At 41.3% G+C, this 20,636-nt stretch overlaps 1 protein-coding gene across 3 annotated transcripts in view; it reads left to right on the forward strand.

Annotated features, from left to right (window-relative positions):
• LOC134343612 (G patch domain-containing protein 8) overlaps positions 1 to 20,636 on the forward strand; it is an 893,392-nt gene that overhangs the window by 17,281 nt on the left and 855,475 nt on the right. For all 3 annotated transcript variants that reach the window (XM_063042378.1, XM_063042379.1, XM_063042377.1), the window contains exon 2: positions 8,107 to 8,179. Coding sequence is in view for 1 of the 3 variants with exons in the window: in XM_063042377.1 (XP_062898447.1) it covers positions 8,138 to 8,179 (42 nt within the window). In the remaining 2 variants the exon portion in view is untranslated. The remainder of the gene's footprint in view (positions 1 to 8,106; positions 8,180 to 20,636) is intronic.

Genomic DNA, 20,636 nt, shown 5'->3' on the forward strand with positions numbered 1-20,636 from the left:
TTCAGTCTTATTCATTCTGAAATGCCTTGAGTTAATACAGTCCAATTAAATCCAAGTTTACTGCAGTTTGCCCCTATTTTGAAAGCAAAGCAAGTGAATACATAATTGCTTTGTAGATCCTTTGGTGAGGGTGTGGGTGGTGGTGCTGGTGGGGTGGGGTTGGGAATTTCCTTGCCAATATCAACACATGAAGTGATAATGTGCAAAATGTATTAGAAATCTAGCGGCAATAATGCACTAAAGGAAATAAGAAATAATTATTCAGAGCATTTAATGGGATGTCTTTACTTCATTTTTATCTTGTTACAATGTATACGGTGCATTATTTAAAGTGGCACCTGGAGTAATGGTGCAGTTTGGCTCTCCTTATTTGAGGAAGAGTACAGTAGCATCAGAGGCGGTTCAGAAGAGATTCACTGGGTTGAGAGAGTTGTCCTATCACAAATGACTAAAAGCACATTTCCTTGTGGTTTAGAAGTTTGAGGTGTGAACACACAAGGGCATGAGAAGACAGGAGCAGGAGTGGGTCACCTAGACCCTTAGGTCTGTTCTGCCATTTGCTATGATCATGGCTGTTCTACCCCAGGCCTCAACACTTCCCAGATGCCAAATCCCCATAGACCTTATTGAAAAAAGTGAGATTCCAGGGAGGCATAACAAGGGAGATGCAATGTTTGGACTAATGAGAGAGTATTGTCAAAGAGGGACATATTTACAAGATAAGGAGGCAGTCATTTAAAAGTGAGGTGTGTAGTAATTTCTTCTGGCAGATTGTGTAGAATCAGATCTTAGATCACATAGGACGGGTCCTTTGGCCCATCAGATCCATGGCGATTATTGTCTTGTATCTACCAACTAGCATTTTCTTGTGTTAGTTTCATTTCTGGTATATAACATGAGGGTTATGCAGTTTTTTAAAAAAAAAGTTAAAGTCTGTCCCAAGCCTTGTGGCCCATCAGACCGGTGCTTATGCCGGTTTCTGTGGCGTGAAGCGACTGAGAGTATGAGACTCTATTTCAAGAAATAGAGGAAGCTTTACTCCTTAATTATGCTTGTGTCATTAACACAGTTATTGCACAATTTATTTAAATTGGGTACAGGAGTTTTCTGCTCGTTTTCCATTGCAGTGGGCACACTTGAGCATGGTGCATATTTTATTCTACATTCCTAATTTTTATTTAACCTTCTGGTGCTTGGTTGCATAATTGAGGAATCGTTTTGTCTTGCATCTTTACTGTTAATGATCTGTGGTTGCAAAACACAATAACAGGTATTTCTACAAATTCTAAACTATATTTTTAATTACTGCTACATTCTGCTGCATTTAAATCTTAATTTTAACAGGACTATTTTCAAAGACTTTTTAAAAGCAAATGGGATCTTGGACAATAAATAGAGAAACTTATAAATAGATGGAAATTATGCTGAAATTTCAAAACTCTGGTTAGGCCAGAATTAGAATGTTTATTTCTGTTGGTGGCATTTCATTATCTCACCAAATGTCACTGGGACTACTATGGAATTTAAGTTTGGTTAACAATCTAGAATTAAAAGAAAACTAACAATCAGTAATTAAGCTTAGAAAACTTCCGGATATTTCTTGAAACCGACCTGGTTCAATAATATCCTGAATGGGAGGATATCTGTCATCCTTAGCTGGTCTGCTCCAGAATGACTAGTGCAGCAGTCCCCAACCACCGGGCTGCGGACCGGTACCGGGCCGCAAAGCATGTGCTACCGGACCGTGAGGAAACGATATGAGTCAGCTGCACCTTTCCTCATTCCCTGTCACGCACTGTTGAACTTGAACATAGGGTTGCCAACTGTCCCGTATTAGCCGGGACGTCCCGTATATTGGGCTAAATTATAGACAATAGGTGCAGGAGTAGGCCATTCGGCCCTTTGAGCCAGCACCACCATTCACTGTGATCATGGCTGATCATCCACAATCAGTATCCAGTTCCTGCCTTATCCCCATAACCTATGATTCCACTATCTTTAAGAGCTCTATCCATCTCTTTCTCGAAAGCATCCAGAGACTTGGCCTCCACAGCCTTCTGGGGCAGAGCATTCCATATATCCACCACTCTCTGGGTGAAAAAGTTTTTCCTCAACTCCGTTCTAAATGGCCTACCCCCTATTCTTAAACTGTGGCCTCTGGTTCTGGACTCGCCCATCAGCGGGAACATGCTTCCTGCCTCCAGCGTGTCCAATCCCTTAATAATCTTATATGTTTCAATAAGATCCCCTCTCAGCCTTCTAAATTCCAGAGTATACAAGCCCAGTCGCTCCAATCTTTCAACATATGATAGTCCCGCCATCCCGGGAATTAACCTTGTGAACCTGCGCTGCACTCCCTCAATAGCAAGAATGTCCTTCCTCAAATTTGGAGACCAAAACTGCACACGGTACTCCAGGTGTGGTCTCACCAGGGCCCTGTATAGCTGCAGAAAGACCTCTTTGCTGTTATACTCAATTCCCTTTGTTATGAAGGCCAGCATGCCATTAGCTTTCTTCACTGCCTGCTGTACTTGCATGCTTGCTTTCAGTGACTGATGTACAAGAACACCTAGATCTCGTTGCACTTCCCCTTTTCCTAACTTGACTCCATTTAGATAATAATCTGCCTTCCTGTTCTTACCACCAAAGTGGATAACCTCACATTTATCCACATTAAACTGCATCTGCCATGCATCTGCCCAATCACCCAGCCTGTCCAAGTCACCCTGCATTCTCATAACATCCTCCTCACATTTCACACTGCCACCCAACTTTGTGTCATCGGCAAATTTGCTAGTGTTACTTTTAATTCCCTCATCTAAGTCATTAATATATATTGTAGCAGCTGTGGTCCCAGCACTGAACCCTGCGGTACCCCACTGGTCACCGCCTGCCATTCCGAAAGGGACCCTTTAATCGCTCCTCTTTGTTTTCTGTCAGCCAGCCAATTTTCAATCCATGTCAGTACTCTGCCCCCAATACCATGTGCCCTAATTTTGCCCACTAATCTCCTATGTGGGACTTTATCAAAGGCTTTCTGAAAGTCCAGGTACACTACATCCACTGGCTCTCCCTTGGTTTGTCCCATACAGGACCACCCTTGTCCCGTATTTCCCCCACTAAGGTAGAGCATACCTGTGAAACCTTTCGTGCCGAAATGGGGTAAAGCGAAGAAGCAATTACCATTAATTTATATTCGGAAAATTTTTGATCGTTCCCAGACCCAAACAATAAACTACCAAATCATACCAAATAACATATAAAACCTAAAATAATTCTAACATATAGTAAAAGCATTAATGATATGATAAATACACAGCCTATATAAAGTAGAAATAATGTATGTACAGTGTAGTCGGGAAGATTAAGCCAAAACTGATTTGTGGGGGGAAAATCGGCACATACGCGCATGCGCACATCACATATGCAAACGTCACGCATGCGCACACAAGAGCCCGTGCAAGGCTTCATGGCCATGGTAGTCTTTCTCATGACAAACACAAGTGTCTCATCAACACACACAAAAAATGCTGGTGAATGCAGCAGGCCAGGCAGCATCTACAGGAAGAGGTACAGTCGATGTTTCGGGCCGGGACCTTTCGTCAGGATTTGACTGCTACTTTTGCCCCTTATTTGAGAGTGAGAAAGTTAGCAACCCTAACTGTAAAGGACATGTTGAGGTGAGTTTAACCCTACTTGAACATATCTCCGCCCCCCCCCCCCCCCCGTCGGCCGGTCCAAGAATATTGTCAATACTAAACCGGTCCACGGTGCAAAACAGGTTGGGGACCCCTGGACTAGTGCAGTTGATTGTTATAATGCCCTCTGGAATAGCCCAGCAGTACACTCCATTCAAGGGCATTTAGGGATAGACAATAAATGCTGAACTTGCCCAGATCACAAAAGTCAAATAAATATGTTGACGATACAAGAAATACGGGGCTTAATATTTCTTTATAAAAAATATAAAGTTCAAAGTAAATTTATTATCAAAGTGCATATATGTCACCATATACAACCCTGAGATTCAATTTTTTGCTGGCATACTCAGTGGATCGAAGAACCATAATAGAATCAATGAAAGTCCACACCCAACAGAGCAGGCAATCGATGTGCAAAAGACAGCAAACTATGCAAATACAAAGGAGGGAAAAAAATAAGCAATAAATATCGACAACCTGAGATGAAGAGATTTTGAAGTGAGTCCACAGGTTGTGGGAACAGTGCAGTGTTGAGTAAATAAAGTTGAATGAAGCTTCCCCACTGGTTCCAGAGGCTGATGGTTGAGGGGTAATAACTGTTCCTGAAGCTGATAGTGTGTGTCCTGAGGTTTCTGTACCTTCTTTCTGATGGCACAGTGACCTTGGAGATCAACATCTCTCATGATGGATGCTGCATTCCTGTGACAGCGTTTCATGTAGATGTGCTCACTGGAGTAAAGGGATTTATCCGTGATGGACTGGGCTGTATCCACTGCTTTTTGTAGGATTTTCTGTTCAGAGACATTGGTGTTTCCATACCAGGCTGTAATGCAACCAGTCAATATATCCATCATGCGTCTTTAGAAGTTTGTCAAAGTTTTAGATGTCATGCTGAATCTTTGCAAACTTCTAAGGAAGTAGAGGTGCTGCCGTGCCTTCTTTGTAACGTGCTGGGTCCAGGGCAGGTCCTCTTGAAATGATAACACTGAGGAACTTAAAGTTGCTGACCCTCTCCACCTCTGATCCCCTGAGAAGGACTGCCTTATGGACCTCGAGTTTTCTCCTCCTGAAGTCAATAGTCAGCTCCTTGGTCTTGCTGACATTGAGTGAGAGATTGTTGTTGTGGCACCGCTCAGTCTGATAGTCAGTCTCTCTCCTATATGCTGATTCAACACCACCTTTGATTCAGCCTGGTAAGTGGTGTCATCAGCAAATGTGAGTATGGCATTGGAGCTGTGCTTAACCACACAGTCATAAGAGTAAAGCGAACAGAGCAGGGGGCGAAGCACACAGTCTTGTAGAGCACCAGTGCTGATGGAGATCGTGGAGGAGATGTTGTTGCCAATCCAAACTGACTGAGGTTTGCATGTGAGGAAATTGTGGATCCAATTGCACAAAGAGGTATTGAGGCCGAGGTCTTGAAGCTTATTACATGGTAGATATAAAGAGTAACCCAACTTGGCAATGAGCAGTAGTAGTTCTAAAGCTAAAAAATATATCCTATTACCATCAAAGGTCGAAATGCCATTTGAGGATGGTGGTAGTTGGATAAGCATGAGGGAATAAATTTTCAGGATGCCTGGGACAGGAGGGGGAATAGGATTGTTGTATTGCTCTACAGAGAGCCAACACAAGTTGATGGGTGAATGGCTTCCTTTGGTGCTATTATGACTCGTTGGGTATTATAATACCCATGTCAGGATGCTGTTCATCGACTATAGCTCAGTATTTAATACCATCAGTCCCACAATCCTGATTGAGATGGTGCAGAACCTGGGCCTCTGTACCTCCCTCTGCAATTGGATCCTCGACTTCCTAACCGGAAGACCACAATCTGTGCGGATTGGTTATAACATACCTTCTTTGCTGATGATCAAAACTGGCGCACCTCGGGTATGTGCTTAGCCCACTGCTAAGCATAGCTCAAATACCATGAATAAATTTGCTGACGATACAACTAATGTTGGTAGAATCTCAGCTGGTGATGAGAGGGCGTACAGGAGTGGGATACAGTATGCCAGTTAGTGGAGTGGTGCCACAGCAACAACCTGGCACTCAACGTCAGTAAGACGTGTTACGTACCCCGTAACTGGGTTGCCAAACCAGCAGAAATGGATCACTCAGTTGGAGTCTGGATTACTAGATCTAAGAAAGTTTTATTAAAGAAACAAGCAACACATTAATCAAAAGGATAATAAATGCAACAGTTCAGCAATGATAAACACACATGTGCACAGAATTAAGATAACAGGATCAATCAAGCTCTATCGTTGTCTAGGGGTAAATGACCAATTTCAAAGTGACACAAAGTCCAGTTTAATTTAGTTCAGTTCGCAGTAATCATTGCCATGGTGATGGACAATGTTGGGGGAAGGAGAGAGAACAAGAACGAATGATCATTCAAAACGGCTTCCACACACAGACCGGCGATATTGCTCACAAGCGGTTTTCGGGCGAGTCCTTTGTGATGTCACCTGAGGTCACCGACTGTGACCTCTCCTCCAGATGCGGTCAATCCTCTGCAGTGAACCCGGCACCCAAGCAAGGGCGGACACACACCGGGTTCCCGCTGATCGTACCTTTCCACCCTGTGCATTTAAGGTTTGGTTCCGCCACCAGCCTTCCAAAACGACTCCTGCCGACTTGCAGGGGGGGCACCGCTTCCAGGGTCTTGTTACCTCGTGGTGGTGTGTGTCCTGCCTTAGCGAACCTGTCCCTTTTTATCCCCCTGCTGGGGTATCGCCTGTCCATCACTTCAGACAGTTCAGGGTTCAAAGGGGGAGCCGATCTTGACAATACCCAGACTGATGGCTCCTTCATTAACATCTCCAAATGCTGCTTCATTGTGTTCCTTATCTCTCCCTCCCCTGAGGACAGGTGGCAGACCAACTGCTGATGCCACTGGTGCTAGCCCAGGCCAGCAAACATCTTAATTTATGTGTATTCTCGTCACAGATGAAAGAGCTGATTGTGGACTTCAGGAAGGGTAAGATGAAGGAACACATACCAATCCTCATAGAGGGATCAGAGGTGGAGAGAGTGAGCAGCTTCAAGTTCCTGGGTGTCAAGATATCTGAAGATCTAACCTGGTCCCAACATATCGATATAGTTATAGAGAAGGCAAGACAGTGGCTATACTTTATTAGGAGTTTGAAGCGATTTGGCATGTCAACAAATACACTCAAAAACTTATATAGTTGTACTGAGGAGAGCATTCTGACAGGCTGCATCACTGTCTGGTATGGAGGGGCTACTGTACAGGATCAAAAGAAGCTGCAGGAGGTTGTAAGTCTACTCGGCTCCATCTTGGGTAAAAGCCTACAAAGTACCCAGGACATGTTTAGGGAGCGGTGTCTCAGAAAGGCAGCGTCCATTATTAAGGATTTCCAGCACCCAGGGCATGCCCTTTTCTCACTGTTACCATCAGGTAGGAGGTACAGAAGCCTGAAGGCACACACTCAGCGATTCAGGAACAGCTTCTTCCCCTCTGCCATCTGATTCCTAAATGGGCATTGAACCTTCGGATACTACCTCACTTTAAAAAAAAGTGTTTCTGTTGTTGCACGTATTTTAATCTATTCAATATATGTAATTGATTTACTTGTTTATTATTATTTATTATTATTATTTTCTTCTCTACAAGTTTATGTATTGCATTGAACTTCTGCTGCTAAGTTAACAAATTTCACGTCACATGCCGGTGATAAATAAACCTGATTCTGAGGAGTCAGCTGTATTATCTCAGCTCAGCTAATAAGTTTATCTCTCCATCCAGGACAGTCTAGACTCCCATAGACATTTAGTTTTTCCATTAGCTGACCAGAGGCTGAGTCTCAAATTTACAGAAGTCTTGAGGATTAACCCTTAGGATCAGGTGTGGTATAGCAGCTTGTTTGTTAGAAATCCATGCCTATTTGGTTTTGTGCAAAAATCCATATCTATTGTGCAAATGGCTTGGAAGAAATTTTGACCAGATTTGTGGAATGAATAAATTCATGACAAATTTTCTTAGTTTTCTGCAGCTGCAAGTGAAGATTGTTTGTCCTATTCATATGTACATCATGTGCAAGAATGCAAGTTTGAGCTGCATTACAATCTCAAGAAGCTGACTGGCAAGTAGCATTGTCAGGAGATTTGTGCCTTGTTACCCCTCACTGCTGATCTACACATATTCTCCAGATCGCTAGCTTTGTTACATTTTTTAGTCTTTTCTATGGGAGTGTGGTCTTCAGATGGTTAAATTGAAGGTATATTGGGAAACTTGGCACAGTTGGCTGAGTTATTTTCAAGGCTTTTTTTTTTGCCAGTTTGCCATTGGAATTTCACTTTTCACATTGCTACTGTTCACAAAGTGTGAAAATGTTCCCCTCTTAGTAGCAAAATAAAAATGCAATCTGTTTTACAGGATCTCATTGGATGCGCTTTGCTGCAGAATCATGGAAGGAAGTATGGTAGCAGCCTTGGAGAAACTCTGCAGGGTATGTGTCCATGTTCTAACACTTTTAGAAATGTTGTGTTATTGTTTTTTGATATTTGAAGCTGAATGATAACATTACTGATGTACACTAGAGGCCTCTTCAATCCTAGTTTGTCAGTTAGAAAAACAAGCTCTGCTTTCTTTCACTTGTCTGGTCACATTTATCCATACACATTAAGGGGGAATTCAAAATGTAGATTTCGGATGGCATATACTCAGAGGAGTATCACAAAAGAGAGGAAGAAGAGGGGAAGGCAGAAAAAGAGGAGGATAGACTAAAGAGGCAATGGAAGGGGGAAGAGAGGGATATTGGGACTGAAGAAGTAAAACAGGTAGAAGGAAGTGAACAAAGGGATTATGTGGTTACAGGAAACAGCAGTAATTGTGGGAAGTGTTTAGGATTATGGAGAGGCAACTAGAAGGAACATCTGTATTGACAATAGCTCTGATTTAAAAGCTTATCCATGGCTCAGATTTTAATAGATGTGATATAAAGACATAATATTACTGACTTATTTGTGAACATTTAATTCATAATATTTAAATATTAGATATTGTTAAGCGAAGTCAGTGTTATTTTTGCAGGTGACTCAATATTTCTATGGTTGCATTTCTGATTTTAGCATTAATTAAATTGGTTTATTATTGTCGCACGTACTGAGATGCAATGAAAAGCTTGCTGTACTCCCTTTCCTACCGATTAACCCAGGGTTCAAAAGGTATTCTTGGCACACACAGTCACATTCACAAACAAATGTACTGCTGTACGGTCTCCTGAATAAGTATCTATACATGCTTCCGGTGTCCCGAACAGTCAGTAACAACCTTTCACAACTGGTGGCTCAGTCTCGCCAAACTACCGAAAGCTGTCTGATAGCTGGCTCCTTAGTCTAACTTATAAGAACATACATCACATTCTTATGCCTATGTAGTTCAACTTCCAGCAGTGTACTTTGATGCTTTGTAATTCTGTGGTCGTTAGCCTGAATAGATCTAAGAATGGGTGCTACACTACAAATATTCATCACTTTTGACTACTTTCTTCACACGTTTCATTTCATTACAATGATGACATACGAACCAATATTTGTATATTGTGACATTTAACTCACAAGATTTCTAACAGTTATGTGCAATCTTTGGGACCTGAGCTGGATTCTTCTGTTACATTTCTAGCCTGCTTTCTGTCATGCAATTTAAAAATAAACTACATTTTGAATTATAGAATAAACACTAGTAAAATGAAATTCAAAATATTATCATTTTACTTTTGCTTGCCTTGACTTTCTACTGGTTCTGTTGTTTCTCCCTTTTTTATTGTAATCCAAATAGAGTACAGGACATAAACAGGCTCTTTGACCCCTCTAGTTCATGCCAAAACCATTTAAACTGACTATTCCCATCGATCTGCAGTGGATCCAGAGCCCTCCATATCCCAACCATTCATGTACCTATCCAAACTTCTCTTAAACTTTGTAATTGAGCTTGTATGCAACACTTATGCTGGCAGCTCATTCCACACTCTCATGACCCTCTGAGTGAAGATGTTTCACCTCATGTTCCGCTTAAACCTTTCACCTTTAACCCATGATCTCTGGTTGTAGTCCCACCCAACCTCTGTGGTTAAAGCTGCTCGTATTTACTCTATCTATACCCCGCATAATTTTGTATACCTCTATCAAATCTTCTCTCAATTTGCATTCTAAGGAATACAATCCTAACCTATTCAACATTTCCTTATAATTCAGATCCTCCAGACCCAGCAACATCCTTGTAAATTTTCTTTGTACCCTTTCAAACTTGTTTACATCTTTCCTGTAGGTAGGTGACCATAAACTGCACACAATACTCCAAATTAGGCTCCACCAATATCTAATACAACTTCGACATAATGTGCCATCTCCTGTACTCAATACATTGATTTATGAAGGTCAATGCACCAAAAACTTTCTTTATGACCCTATCTACCTGTGATGCCACTTTCAATGAATTATGGACCTGTATTCCCAGATCCCTTTCTCAGTGCATCTACCTCAGTGCAAAACCTCACACTTGTCTGCATTAAATTCCATCTGCCATTTTTCCAGCTGATGCAGATCCCTCTGTAAGCCACGAGAGCCTTCCTATCTGTCCACTACATCCCCAATCTTGGTATAACCTGCAAATTTGCTGATCCAGTTAACTACATTTTCTATATCAATGATCTGGATGATAACAAACAACAAAGGACCCAGCACCGATCCCTGGGGCACACCAGTAGTCACAGGCCTCCAGTCAGAGAGGCAATCATCTACTACCACTCTCTGGCTTCTCCCATAAACCCAATGACTAATGCAATTTACTACCTCATCTTGATTGCTGTGCAACTGAACCGTCTTGACCAATTTTCCATGCAGGACCTTGTCAAATGCCTTACTAAAGTCCATGTAGACAACATCCACTGTCTTGCCTTCAACCGCTTTCCTGGTAACTTCCTCAAAAAACTCTATAAGATTGGTTAGCTATCACCTACCATGCATGAAGCCATGCTTAATCAGTCCATGTCTATCCATATATTTATACTGTATATCTGTCCCTTAGAATACATTCCAATAACTTTCCAACAACTGATGACAGACTCACCAACCTATAATTTCCTGGTTTATATTTAGAGCCTTTTTTGAACAGAGGAACAATATTGGCTATCCTCCAAAATGCTACTACTTCTCCTGTCGCTAAGGATGATTTGAATATCTCTGCTGGGGCCCTGGCAACTTCTGCATTTGCCTCCCGTAGGGTTTGAGGGGAAAATGTCTGTACTATAATGTATATTGATTAGAAGTTTAAACAAAGCTGATAAAAATTATTCACATTTTTGCTTTATCAAGAGAAAACATTATATCTGTCCATTCAAAACTGTTTTTCCCTTAGCATCGTGCCTGTGCAGTCTACCTCACCAATGTTTCAAAACCCCTTTTCTCTCCAGCTTTTACTTTGCTCAGAAATTTCAGTGTGATCCAAAACATGTGTTTTTACAACTTGTATCCTAGTTTTCACACCATTGTAATTGTATTGAGTGAATAACTCATTTCATTAATAAACTCTCCCACGTAGTTGCCAAAAAAGACCAACTCAGTTACATAACATAGAAGAGTTCTTTGTGGGTGACCTGAGCCAAGAAGAATTATTTATAATAAAAATCCCAGTAAGTAGTGGAATGGAACTTTATGGCAGTTCACAAAATTGAGGTCAAAATATAAAACTGATTTAGTAACACATTTGATAAATTATTCTACAAATAATGAAATTGCTTCCTAAATTCTAAAACTAATGAATTTTGTCTGCCATATGCAAAACTTGCTGTGAAATTTTTGTTGGCTGACGTTCTGATGAGTTCTGTAATACAGTAAAGAGGAGTGCATCATTTTCATTTCAGAATGAGTCTTTAAGTTTATTACCTTTTATGAGTTAGAACTTTGTTTAAGTTGCTTTTGTCATTAATCCATTCCCATTCAGCCCTATCTCTCTTCAGCTTCCAGTATTGTTCCAATGAGGCCCAAAGTGAGCTTGAGAAACAGCACCACATGCAGGCATATTGCAGCCTTCAGTCTTAATTTCAACTTTAGCCTTTAGAGGAGGTAATTTTCACAAGAAAATATGTGCTGAAGTATGTCACCTGGCCCTGCAAGCCTCCCCACTATTCAAAACGATCAGGGCTGATTTATGCTGGCCTCGTCTCCTATTTTGTACCAGTTCTCCATAACCCTCAGTTCCTTGGTATCAAAGAGGCTGATGAATATTTGAAATGAGATGTGAGAGGAGGTAGTGGAAGCAGATACTATTACAGTGTTTAAAGTGCATTTGGAAAGGTGCTTGGATAGGAAAAGAGTAGAGGGATATGGACCCCATTGGCAAATGAGATTTGCGTAAATAACTGTCACAATTGCCATGGTTGAAATAGGCCACAAGGACCAATTTCTGTGCTCTGTGTTTCTCTGATTCTATTATTTCGACCAGGCATGCTACAGTCATTTGGGTTCACCATTGCTTTCAACAATTTCTGAACATCCGTCTTTCTAATGTGTGTCAGACTGGACAGTTCTGATCAAGGTCATAAATTCATATTGTCAATTCATCTTTTTTTCACAGCTGTTACTTTATTTCTGAGTATCACTGACATTCGTGTTTAACTTGGATTTCCTGTAATTGCCATCTTCTTATTTCATATTTCCTGCACAAGTTTTACTTTCTACTCTCTCTTTATTCATCTCTTTCTACTTCGATCTGCTCTGCAGTGTGCAGTTCTTTATCAACTCTCTTGACCAGCACTACCATCATGTGCATCACTTTGTCTTTCAAGGTCTCCATTTTGTTACCATAAGACCATAAGACAAAGGAGCAGAAGTCGGCCATTCGGCCCATGGAGTCTGCTCCACCATTTTATCATGAGCTGATCCATTCTCCCATTTAGTCCCACTCCCCCGCCTTCTCACCATAACCTTTGATGCCCTGACTACTCAGATACCTGTCAATCTCTGCCTTAAGTACACCTAATGACTTGGCCTCCACTGCCACCCGTAGCAACGAATTCCATAGATTCACCAATCTCTGGCTGAAAAAATTTCTTTGCATCTCTGTTCTGAATGGGCGCCCTTCAATCCTTAAGTCATGCCCTCTTGTACTAGACTCCCCCATCATGGGAAACAACTTTGCCACATCCACTCTGTCCATGCCTTTCAACATTGGAAATGTTTCTATGAGGTTTCCCCTCATTCTTCTAAACTCCAAGGAATACAGTCCAAGAGCAGACAAACATCCCTCATATGTTAATCCTCTCATTTCTGGAATCATTCTAGTGAATGAAATAGTAAAGTTACAGACTTTACCTATTCTCATTTCCCCTTCCGTTTCCCTGTTGCTTAAAACTGGCTTGTTTTCTGATTTCCCTGACCCCCCCCCCCCCCCAGTTCTGGTGAACTTGTTTACCTGAAATTCAAACTTTGTTTCCCTCTCTCACCTTGTATCCTTACCCGCCCATCACCTCCCTCTGGTGCTCCTCCCTCTTCCCTTTCTCCCATCACCTTCTACACTCTCTTATCAGATTCCCCCTTCTCTAGCCCTGTACCTCTTTCACCAATCAATTTCTCAGCTCTTTACTTCACCCCTCCCCCTCTCCTGGTTTCACCTATCACCTACCACCTTGTTCCCCTCCCCCCACCTTCTTAGTCTGACTTCTCATCTTTTTTTCCAGTCGCGATGAAGGGTCTCAGCCTGAAATGTCGACTGTTTAAACTTTTCCATAGATACTGCCTGGCCTGCTGAGTTCCACCAGCATTTTGTGTGTGTTGCTTGGATTTCCAGCATCTGCAGATTTTCTTGTGTTTGTGGTCTTAACTTTGTTTTTCTGTCTCAATTGATGCTATCTGTCTGGCTGACTATTTTGCAGCCTTGTTATCAATGCAGATTTCTATCATCTGCAGGTTATTGTTTTTGGATTTGAGGCAATTTGTTTATTCCTAGTGCATTTAGGGAAATGTTAGCATGCCAGGTGTTTCTAATTGTAAAAGCTAAATCTTGTCTATTTTACAGATGCCTCTGGAAAGCAGTCAGATATTTGTATAAATTAATGCTGCAAGTTTATTTATGCATAGATTATTTGCAGCTTGTAATGTTCGAATTCATCAGATCACTGAACCAGTTTGAATACCATTCGGAATATGAAACTATTATTCTGTGCTGCAAGGACCAATATTGGGAAATATTTTATCCGTTATTCATTGACAAAATAATACATAGCATTTGCATAGTTTTAATTCATGAATCAATGGCTAGTAAAATAACAATATACTCATTGGTATCAAATTTTAATGTGAGAAAATAGTAGAAAGGGTTTTCACAGAATCAAGAAAATTATAATGGAGTCCATTCACCATTGATACTTCTGTAATGACTCAAAAAGAGCTTTCCAGCCAATTATACCCTCCAGCGGTAGGTCAGAGACGCACAAGTCACAAGTCTTTGAGTACATATTTCAGAACTGTTTAAATGAGGTGAGGGTTTTTGCCTCTATCACTCTTTTACTGACTGAATTGTTGAACTTTTATGCGATTTTTTTTACCCCCCTCCCCAATGCATCTGCTAAGATCTATGCCGTCTTTTTTGACCTCGCTGCTAAAGGAAATCAAAGTTCAAAATGCATTTATTATCAAAGTACATATATGTCACCATGTACAACTTAGTTTCTTTTTTTTGTGGGGATAATCAGCTCCTTAGTCTTGCTGACATTGAGTGAGAGGTTGTTGTGGCACTATTCAGCCAGATTTTCAATCTCCCTCCGATATGCTGATCCATCACAATCTTTGATTTTGACAACAATGGTGCCATCAGCAAACTTGGGCATTGCATTGGAGCTCTGCATAGCCTCACAGTCATAAGTATAGTTCAGAGGATAAGCACACGGCCGTGTGGTGCCCTTGTCCTGATAGAGATTGTGGGAGCAGATGTCGTTACCAATTTGAACAGACTGAGGTCTGCAAGTGAGGAAATCCAGGATCCAGTTGCACAAGGAGGAATTGAGGCCAAGGTCTTAAAGCTTATTTATTAGTTTTGAGGGGATAATTGTATTCAATGCCAAGCTATAGTTAATGAAGAGCATCCTGATGTATGCATCTTCACTCTTTAGATGTTCCAGTGTTGAATGAAGAACTAATATAATGGCATCTGCTGTTGACCTGTTGTGAATCCAAGTTGCTCTCATGTTTCATCGCTAACCTCTCGAAGCACTTCATTGTAGTAGATGTAAGTTCTACTGGATGTTAGTCACTGAGACAGGTTACCATGTTCTTCTCAGGCACCAGTGTAATTGTAGCCTGCTTGAAACAGGTGGGTACCTCAGAGTGCTGAGGTGAGAGATTAAAGATATCAGTGAACATGCCAGACAGTTGATCAGTACGGGTCTTTAGTATTCAGCCATGTACTCTGTATGGGTCAGATGCTTTCCGTGGGTTCACCCTCCTGAAGGATCCTCTCACATCGGCCTGAAATCACGGGGTCGTTGGGGGCCGGGAATTTGTGAAGGTGCCTCCATGTTTTGATGGTCAAAGTGAAGCATAAAAGGCATTGATCTTATCTGGGAGCAAAGCTTTGTAGTCGCTTTGTAGGAAGTGATAGCATTCAAGCTCTGCCACAGCTGTTGAGTATTCTTCAGTAATTCAAGTTTGGTTCTTAATGGCCACTTTATATGTGAAAAGGCTTTATGGAGACCATACCTGGGCTTCTTGAAATTAACTTGGTTGCCAGATGTAAATGCCACTCGTCTGATCTTCACCAGATTGCGGATCTCTTGGTTCATCCAGGGCTTCTGGTTAGGGAAGGTTCTGAATAATTTTGTGGGACGCTATTTATGTAAAGTCAGTGGCAACCATGGTGTATTCATTTAGATCCTCTGAGTCCTTGAACAGGGTCCAATTGACTGACATGAAGCAATCCCAAACCCATATCTGCTCCTCTGCCTCTAGTGATCACTTTGTTATCCTTAACTCTGGAGCCTTGCTCTTTAGCTTCTGCCTGTATGCAGGAAGGAGAAGGATGCAAGTGATCAAATTTCCTAAATTGCAGTCTAGGTATGGAATGGTAGGCATTCCTGATTGTAGTGTAGCAGTGGTTGAGTGTGTTGGGATCCTTGGTACTGCAGGCTGCATGTTGATAATTGGGCAGAGATTTCTTCAAACAAGCTTGATTGAAAGGTATCAGGGTAGGCTGTTTCTTGTTTGTTGATGGCACTCATTACCTTGAGTGGCTGTGGCCTTTGGCAGTATGTAAACTGCAGTCAGGATCATGGAAGAGAACTCTCTTGGTAAGTGGAATGGTTGACACTTAATCATGAGATGTTCCAGGCCGGTCAAACAAGAGTGTGACAAGACTGCTGTGTTTGAGCATCACGAGAAGTTTATTGTGTAGCATAGACCCCTATTGTGCCTCCACTGAATCAGTAGTCTTGTCCATTCAATGTATTGCGAAGCCCTTGGGTTTTACCAACATATCTGGCATGTCCAGAGAGAGCCATGTCTTCGTGAAACAGAGAATACAGCAATTCCTCATTTCCCTCTAATATTGCAATCTTGCCCTTAGGTCCTCAATCTTGTTCGACAGCACATTTGCTAGCAAGAATCTGGTTAGAGGAAGTTTGATTCTCCATTCATCAGTCTGGCTTGGAGTCCTCCCTTCCACTCTCTCTTTCGGCCATGGTGATGTGCTTTTGTCCACTTAAATGTGCTGTAACTGCATGCTTGAATGTCTTTCAGAAGATCATGAAGTTGCTAGTTCATTAAGATGGTTCAAAAGTACATTACTTACAGGGAAATTACGGGCTGGAGATTGCAGTGGGAGTATATTTAGAAGTTTTGAAAGTTGCCCACAACATGTCGCTGTATTTCACCAGCACCATCTTGCAAAAGCATTTTCTATTATTCTTGATCTCTCCTAATTTTATCCATTTCAGCTAATGCTCTGCCAGTCACCTTTGTTCCAAGGAATGTCATAGTGTCAGAGAGTCATATAACACTAAAACAAGCCCTTTGACCTAACTGGTCCATTCCAACCAAGATTCCCATCTAAGCTAGTCATATGTGCCCGCATTTAGCTCCATTTGTCTAAACCTTCCCTATTTATTTGTCTGTCCAATTGTCTTTTTGTTTGTAATGTACAATCTCAGTCCCTTCTTCTGGCATCTTGTATATATTGACCAACTTCTGGGTGAAAAGATTGCCCCTCAGGACCCTATTAATTTTTTCTCCTTTCACCCTAAACTTATGTACTCTAGTTCTCTATTCTCCAACCCTGGGGAGAAAGATTGTGTGGATTCACTCCGTTTATGCCTGCTGTGATATTATACACCTCCTATAAGATCACCTCTTATTCTCCTATGCTCCCAATGAATAAAGTCTTAGCCTACCATCCTTTCCCTATTACTCAGTTCCTTGAATTCTGGCAACCCCACCCTCATAAATCTTTTCCACACTCTTTCTAGCTAAATTGCGTCTTTCTATTTTTTTTCTATGTTTTTTATTCATTTTTTTATAGTGGCATGACCAAAGCTGAATATAGTATTCCAAAGCAACACACACAAATTGCTGGAGGAACTCAGCAGGTCAGGCCGCATCTATTGAAATGAATAAACAGTTGACGTTTCGAGCCAAGACTCTTCTTCAGGACTGGGAAGGAAGGAGAAAAACACAAAAATAAAAAGGCAGGGGAGAGAGGAAGGGGGCTAGTTGGAAGGTGATGGGTGAAGCCAGGTGGGTGGGAAAAGTCAGGGGCTGAAGAAGAAGGAATCTGATAGGAGAGGAGACTGGACCATAGGAGAAAGGGAAGGAGGAGGGAACCTAGGGAAAATGATAAGCAGGTGAGAAGAGGTTAGAGATCAGAGAGGAAATAGAGGAAGGTAATCAATTTCCCCCAGGATCAATAAAGTATGACTATGAGGGGAAATTTATTTATCGGAAGGAGAAATCGATATTCATGCCATCAAATTGAAGGCTACCCAGGTGGAATATAAGGTGTTGCTCCTCTTCCCTTAGAGTGGCCTCGTCATACATTGGAACGGGATTGGGAATTGGAATTAAAATGTTTGGCCACTGGGAGGTCCTATTCCAAATGCAGCCTCACCACATTCAGATTCATTTATCTATCACATGTTCATCAAAGAATATGGTGAAATGCATCATTTGCATAAACAACTAACATAACCTAAAGATGTGCTGGGGGACAGCTCACAAGTGTCATCAACATCTTGTATAACCCCAGTACACAGAACATGCACAGGAAAGCACAACAGGACAGACTCTTCGACCCATGATGCTGTGCCGAACTAATTAAACCAACGATTTCTCATCTGATTCCTCTTCCCTGGACAATGACCATATCCTTTTCTTCTCTGCACATTCATATACTTATCTACAAGTCTCTTAAATGCATCTATGCTCTCTGCTGTTACACCACCTCTGGCAGTGCATTCCAGGCCCCTCTGTATGACAATAAACCAATTTCCAATTACTCATTGCCCTGACTGATGAAGGCCTCTGTGCCACTTTCAGGAATGTTTTCTTAGAACTACAATTTTCCTTGCAACATACTCTTAAATCTTCTTGCACCCTCTCCAACATAGTTACTTACATCAATCTAGATGAAGAGTTTTGTAGTTCTCAGAGGCCTGCCTGCAATTTTACAGTTCTTTCTCCCTTAAAAATTTGGAGGTCCATGGTACACACCCAACAAACCCATTGCTCTGATTGTGTTCTTTAGTTCAAACGATAAAGTATCATTTGGTGATCTTTCTAACATTCTCACAGTCATTATTAGATCTTTAAACGATATTGCTGTTCCCAAATTCCTTTTTATCTCCTCTATCTTGTCTGAGAATGAGGAAAGTTAGTATTCCAGTTTTAAGAAATGTTTCTATAATAGCAATAATATATCCTACTTTCATGTGTCTACCAGTGTCCTCCTCTGCCTTATTCACTAATATCCTTGAAATTAAATACATATGGGTAAGTGCACCATAATCAATTTTCTGTTTGTTTTCTAATTTAGTTTTCTCTGCTTTTCAATAATATTTTTCTGATGCAATAACCCAGAAAGTTTTCAACTTTATTGGTTGCAATCACTACTGAAGATCTATACTCATGAGGAAGCTGCATTAAGCATTTAAAATAAAATTAGTTACCTTTAATCTTAGTAGCTGTCGAGTTTATTATTTTATTTATTGAAATCTCAGCAGGATCTGGATGCAGCAACTTTCATGTAGGACGTTATGAGTTTTTCCCTACCCTCTCAGAAGGGCAGTTTAGAATTAAAAGCAGGGTGGCATAACCAAGTGTCATGGGCTATTTTAATAGCTCTGCTTGAGTCAACTAAACAGAATTAAATGCCATTATTATTTAATTTTGAGTACATCAATCTAACTTTGGATGCACCTGAGAATTTGAAGGCATTAAAGAAACTGCAGACACTCTGGAAACAATTTTCTTTTTCAGTCACCAGATGGCCAACTAAGCACGCAGACCATATGTGTGTAACACTTGTGGTTAGAAATGGATATAACAGTAAGTAAGCATTACAGCCCAATGCCCATCCCAGTTTTCATGCTAGCATTCAGGGAAGCAATATTCTGGCACAAATAGCATGCCTTAGTCAGGCAGAAGCTATGAAGGTTAGTTTAAATGGCATGAGAAGAGCTTGCACTTTGCTGAACAATCTCCCACCATAACAAGTACAGTAATGGGTTACTATTGGGGGAAGATTTGCTCTCTGTTGCTGGGTGGAGTTGCATCGTATTGTGGGCATCTGTCTCCGACGATCTTTAGGACATTGTGCTTTTGCTGTTTTGAATCTGAACAGGAATTAGGGACCCATCAACTTTTAAAAAAAAAAATTCACAGGGAAGTGGTTGATATTGGGGCTGTCAGTCAAGATTTCAGAGGTCACCATCCCGCTTAATTCCTAATAGTGGATTAGTAAGGGAGAGAGAGTTTAATACTGGAGAGGGCTATAGCTGTGTTTGATGCTCTCTGAAGTGTATTTTCATCGTAGGGTATTGCAACGATTATGTCACTCATGCTTTGGGAGCTGGTTGCTGCTACATCTGTGTGCCCCACATCAACACAAATTGTGCTATAAAATCCGAAAGAACAATGTCCACCCATAGAAATCCTAATTGCATTTAATTATTAGTCAGTCAATCAATCAAATGCCTGTCATCAGGACTGAAGAGGGAAGGGACGGAGGCTCCCCCGACCTCTTTTATAGGGCCTCTGTCCCTTCCCTCTTCAGTCCTGATGAAGGCTCCGGCCCGAAACATTGACTGATCGTTTCCATGGATGCTGCCTGACCTGCTGAGTTCCTCCAGTGTGTTGTGAGTGTTGCTTTGATCCCAGCATCTGCAGAATATTTTGTGTTTAGATTCTTCATTGCTGTTCATGTAATAAACTCTTTTTTTGACCAGTCAGGGTTGTTAATTCTGAGCTGAATCCCCAAACCTGGAGCACCGGTGGGCCAATCTTAGTGTGGCCTCCACCCTTTGTCTTGTTTGGCATGGGTGACCCTAGCAGGAGTCAAAGCACAAGGCCCTGACTCTAAGCAACATAGCTCTCTGGGTCATTGAGTCATACAAGCTTCCAATCCCTATGACAAGTTTGTGGTCCTCTTGGAGGTTAAGTAGTGTTTGGGTTTAAATAGGCTTGTGGAGGGCAGAGAATTGTTGTTCTGCGCCAAAGAATTTTTGGCCAGTATTCATGAATCTCGATAACCGGAAACATTCTTTATTGGCGCTTACAAGCTTTGAGGAAAAGACAAAGATTTTGGTGGTAAATTTTATCCAGTCAATTTTTATTTTCGTGATTGGAATGTTTGCTTTACTTCACCAAATCTTGATTATGTGGAAAACACAGGATTTTTGCTTTAAGGTCCTGAATTGTTTTTAA

The sequence above is a fragment of the Mobula hypostoma genome, chromosome 3 (assembly GCF_963921235.1).
Source record: "Mobula hypostoma chromosome 3, sMobHyp1.1, whole genome shotgun sequence".
NCBI classification, from domain to species: Eukaryota; Metazoa; Chordata; class Chondrichthyes; order Myliobatiformes; family Myliobatidae; genus Mobula; species Mobula hypostoma.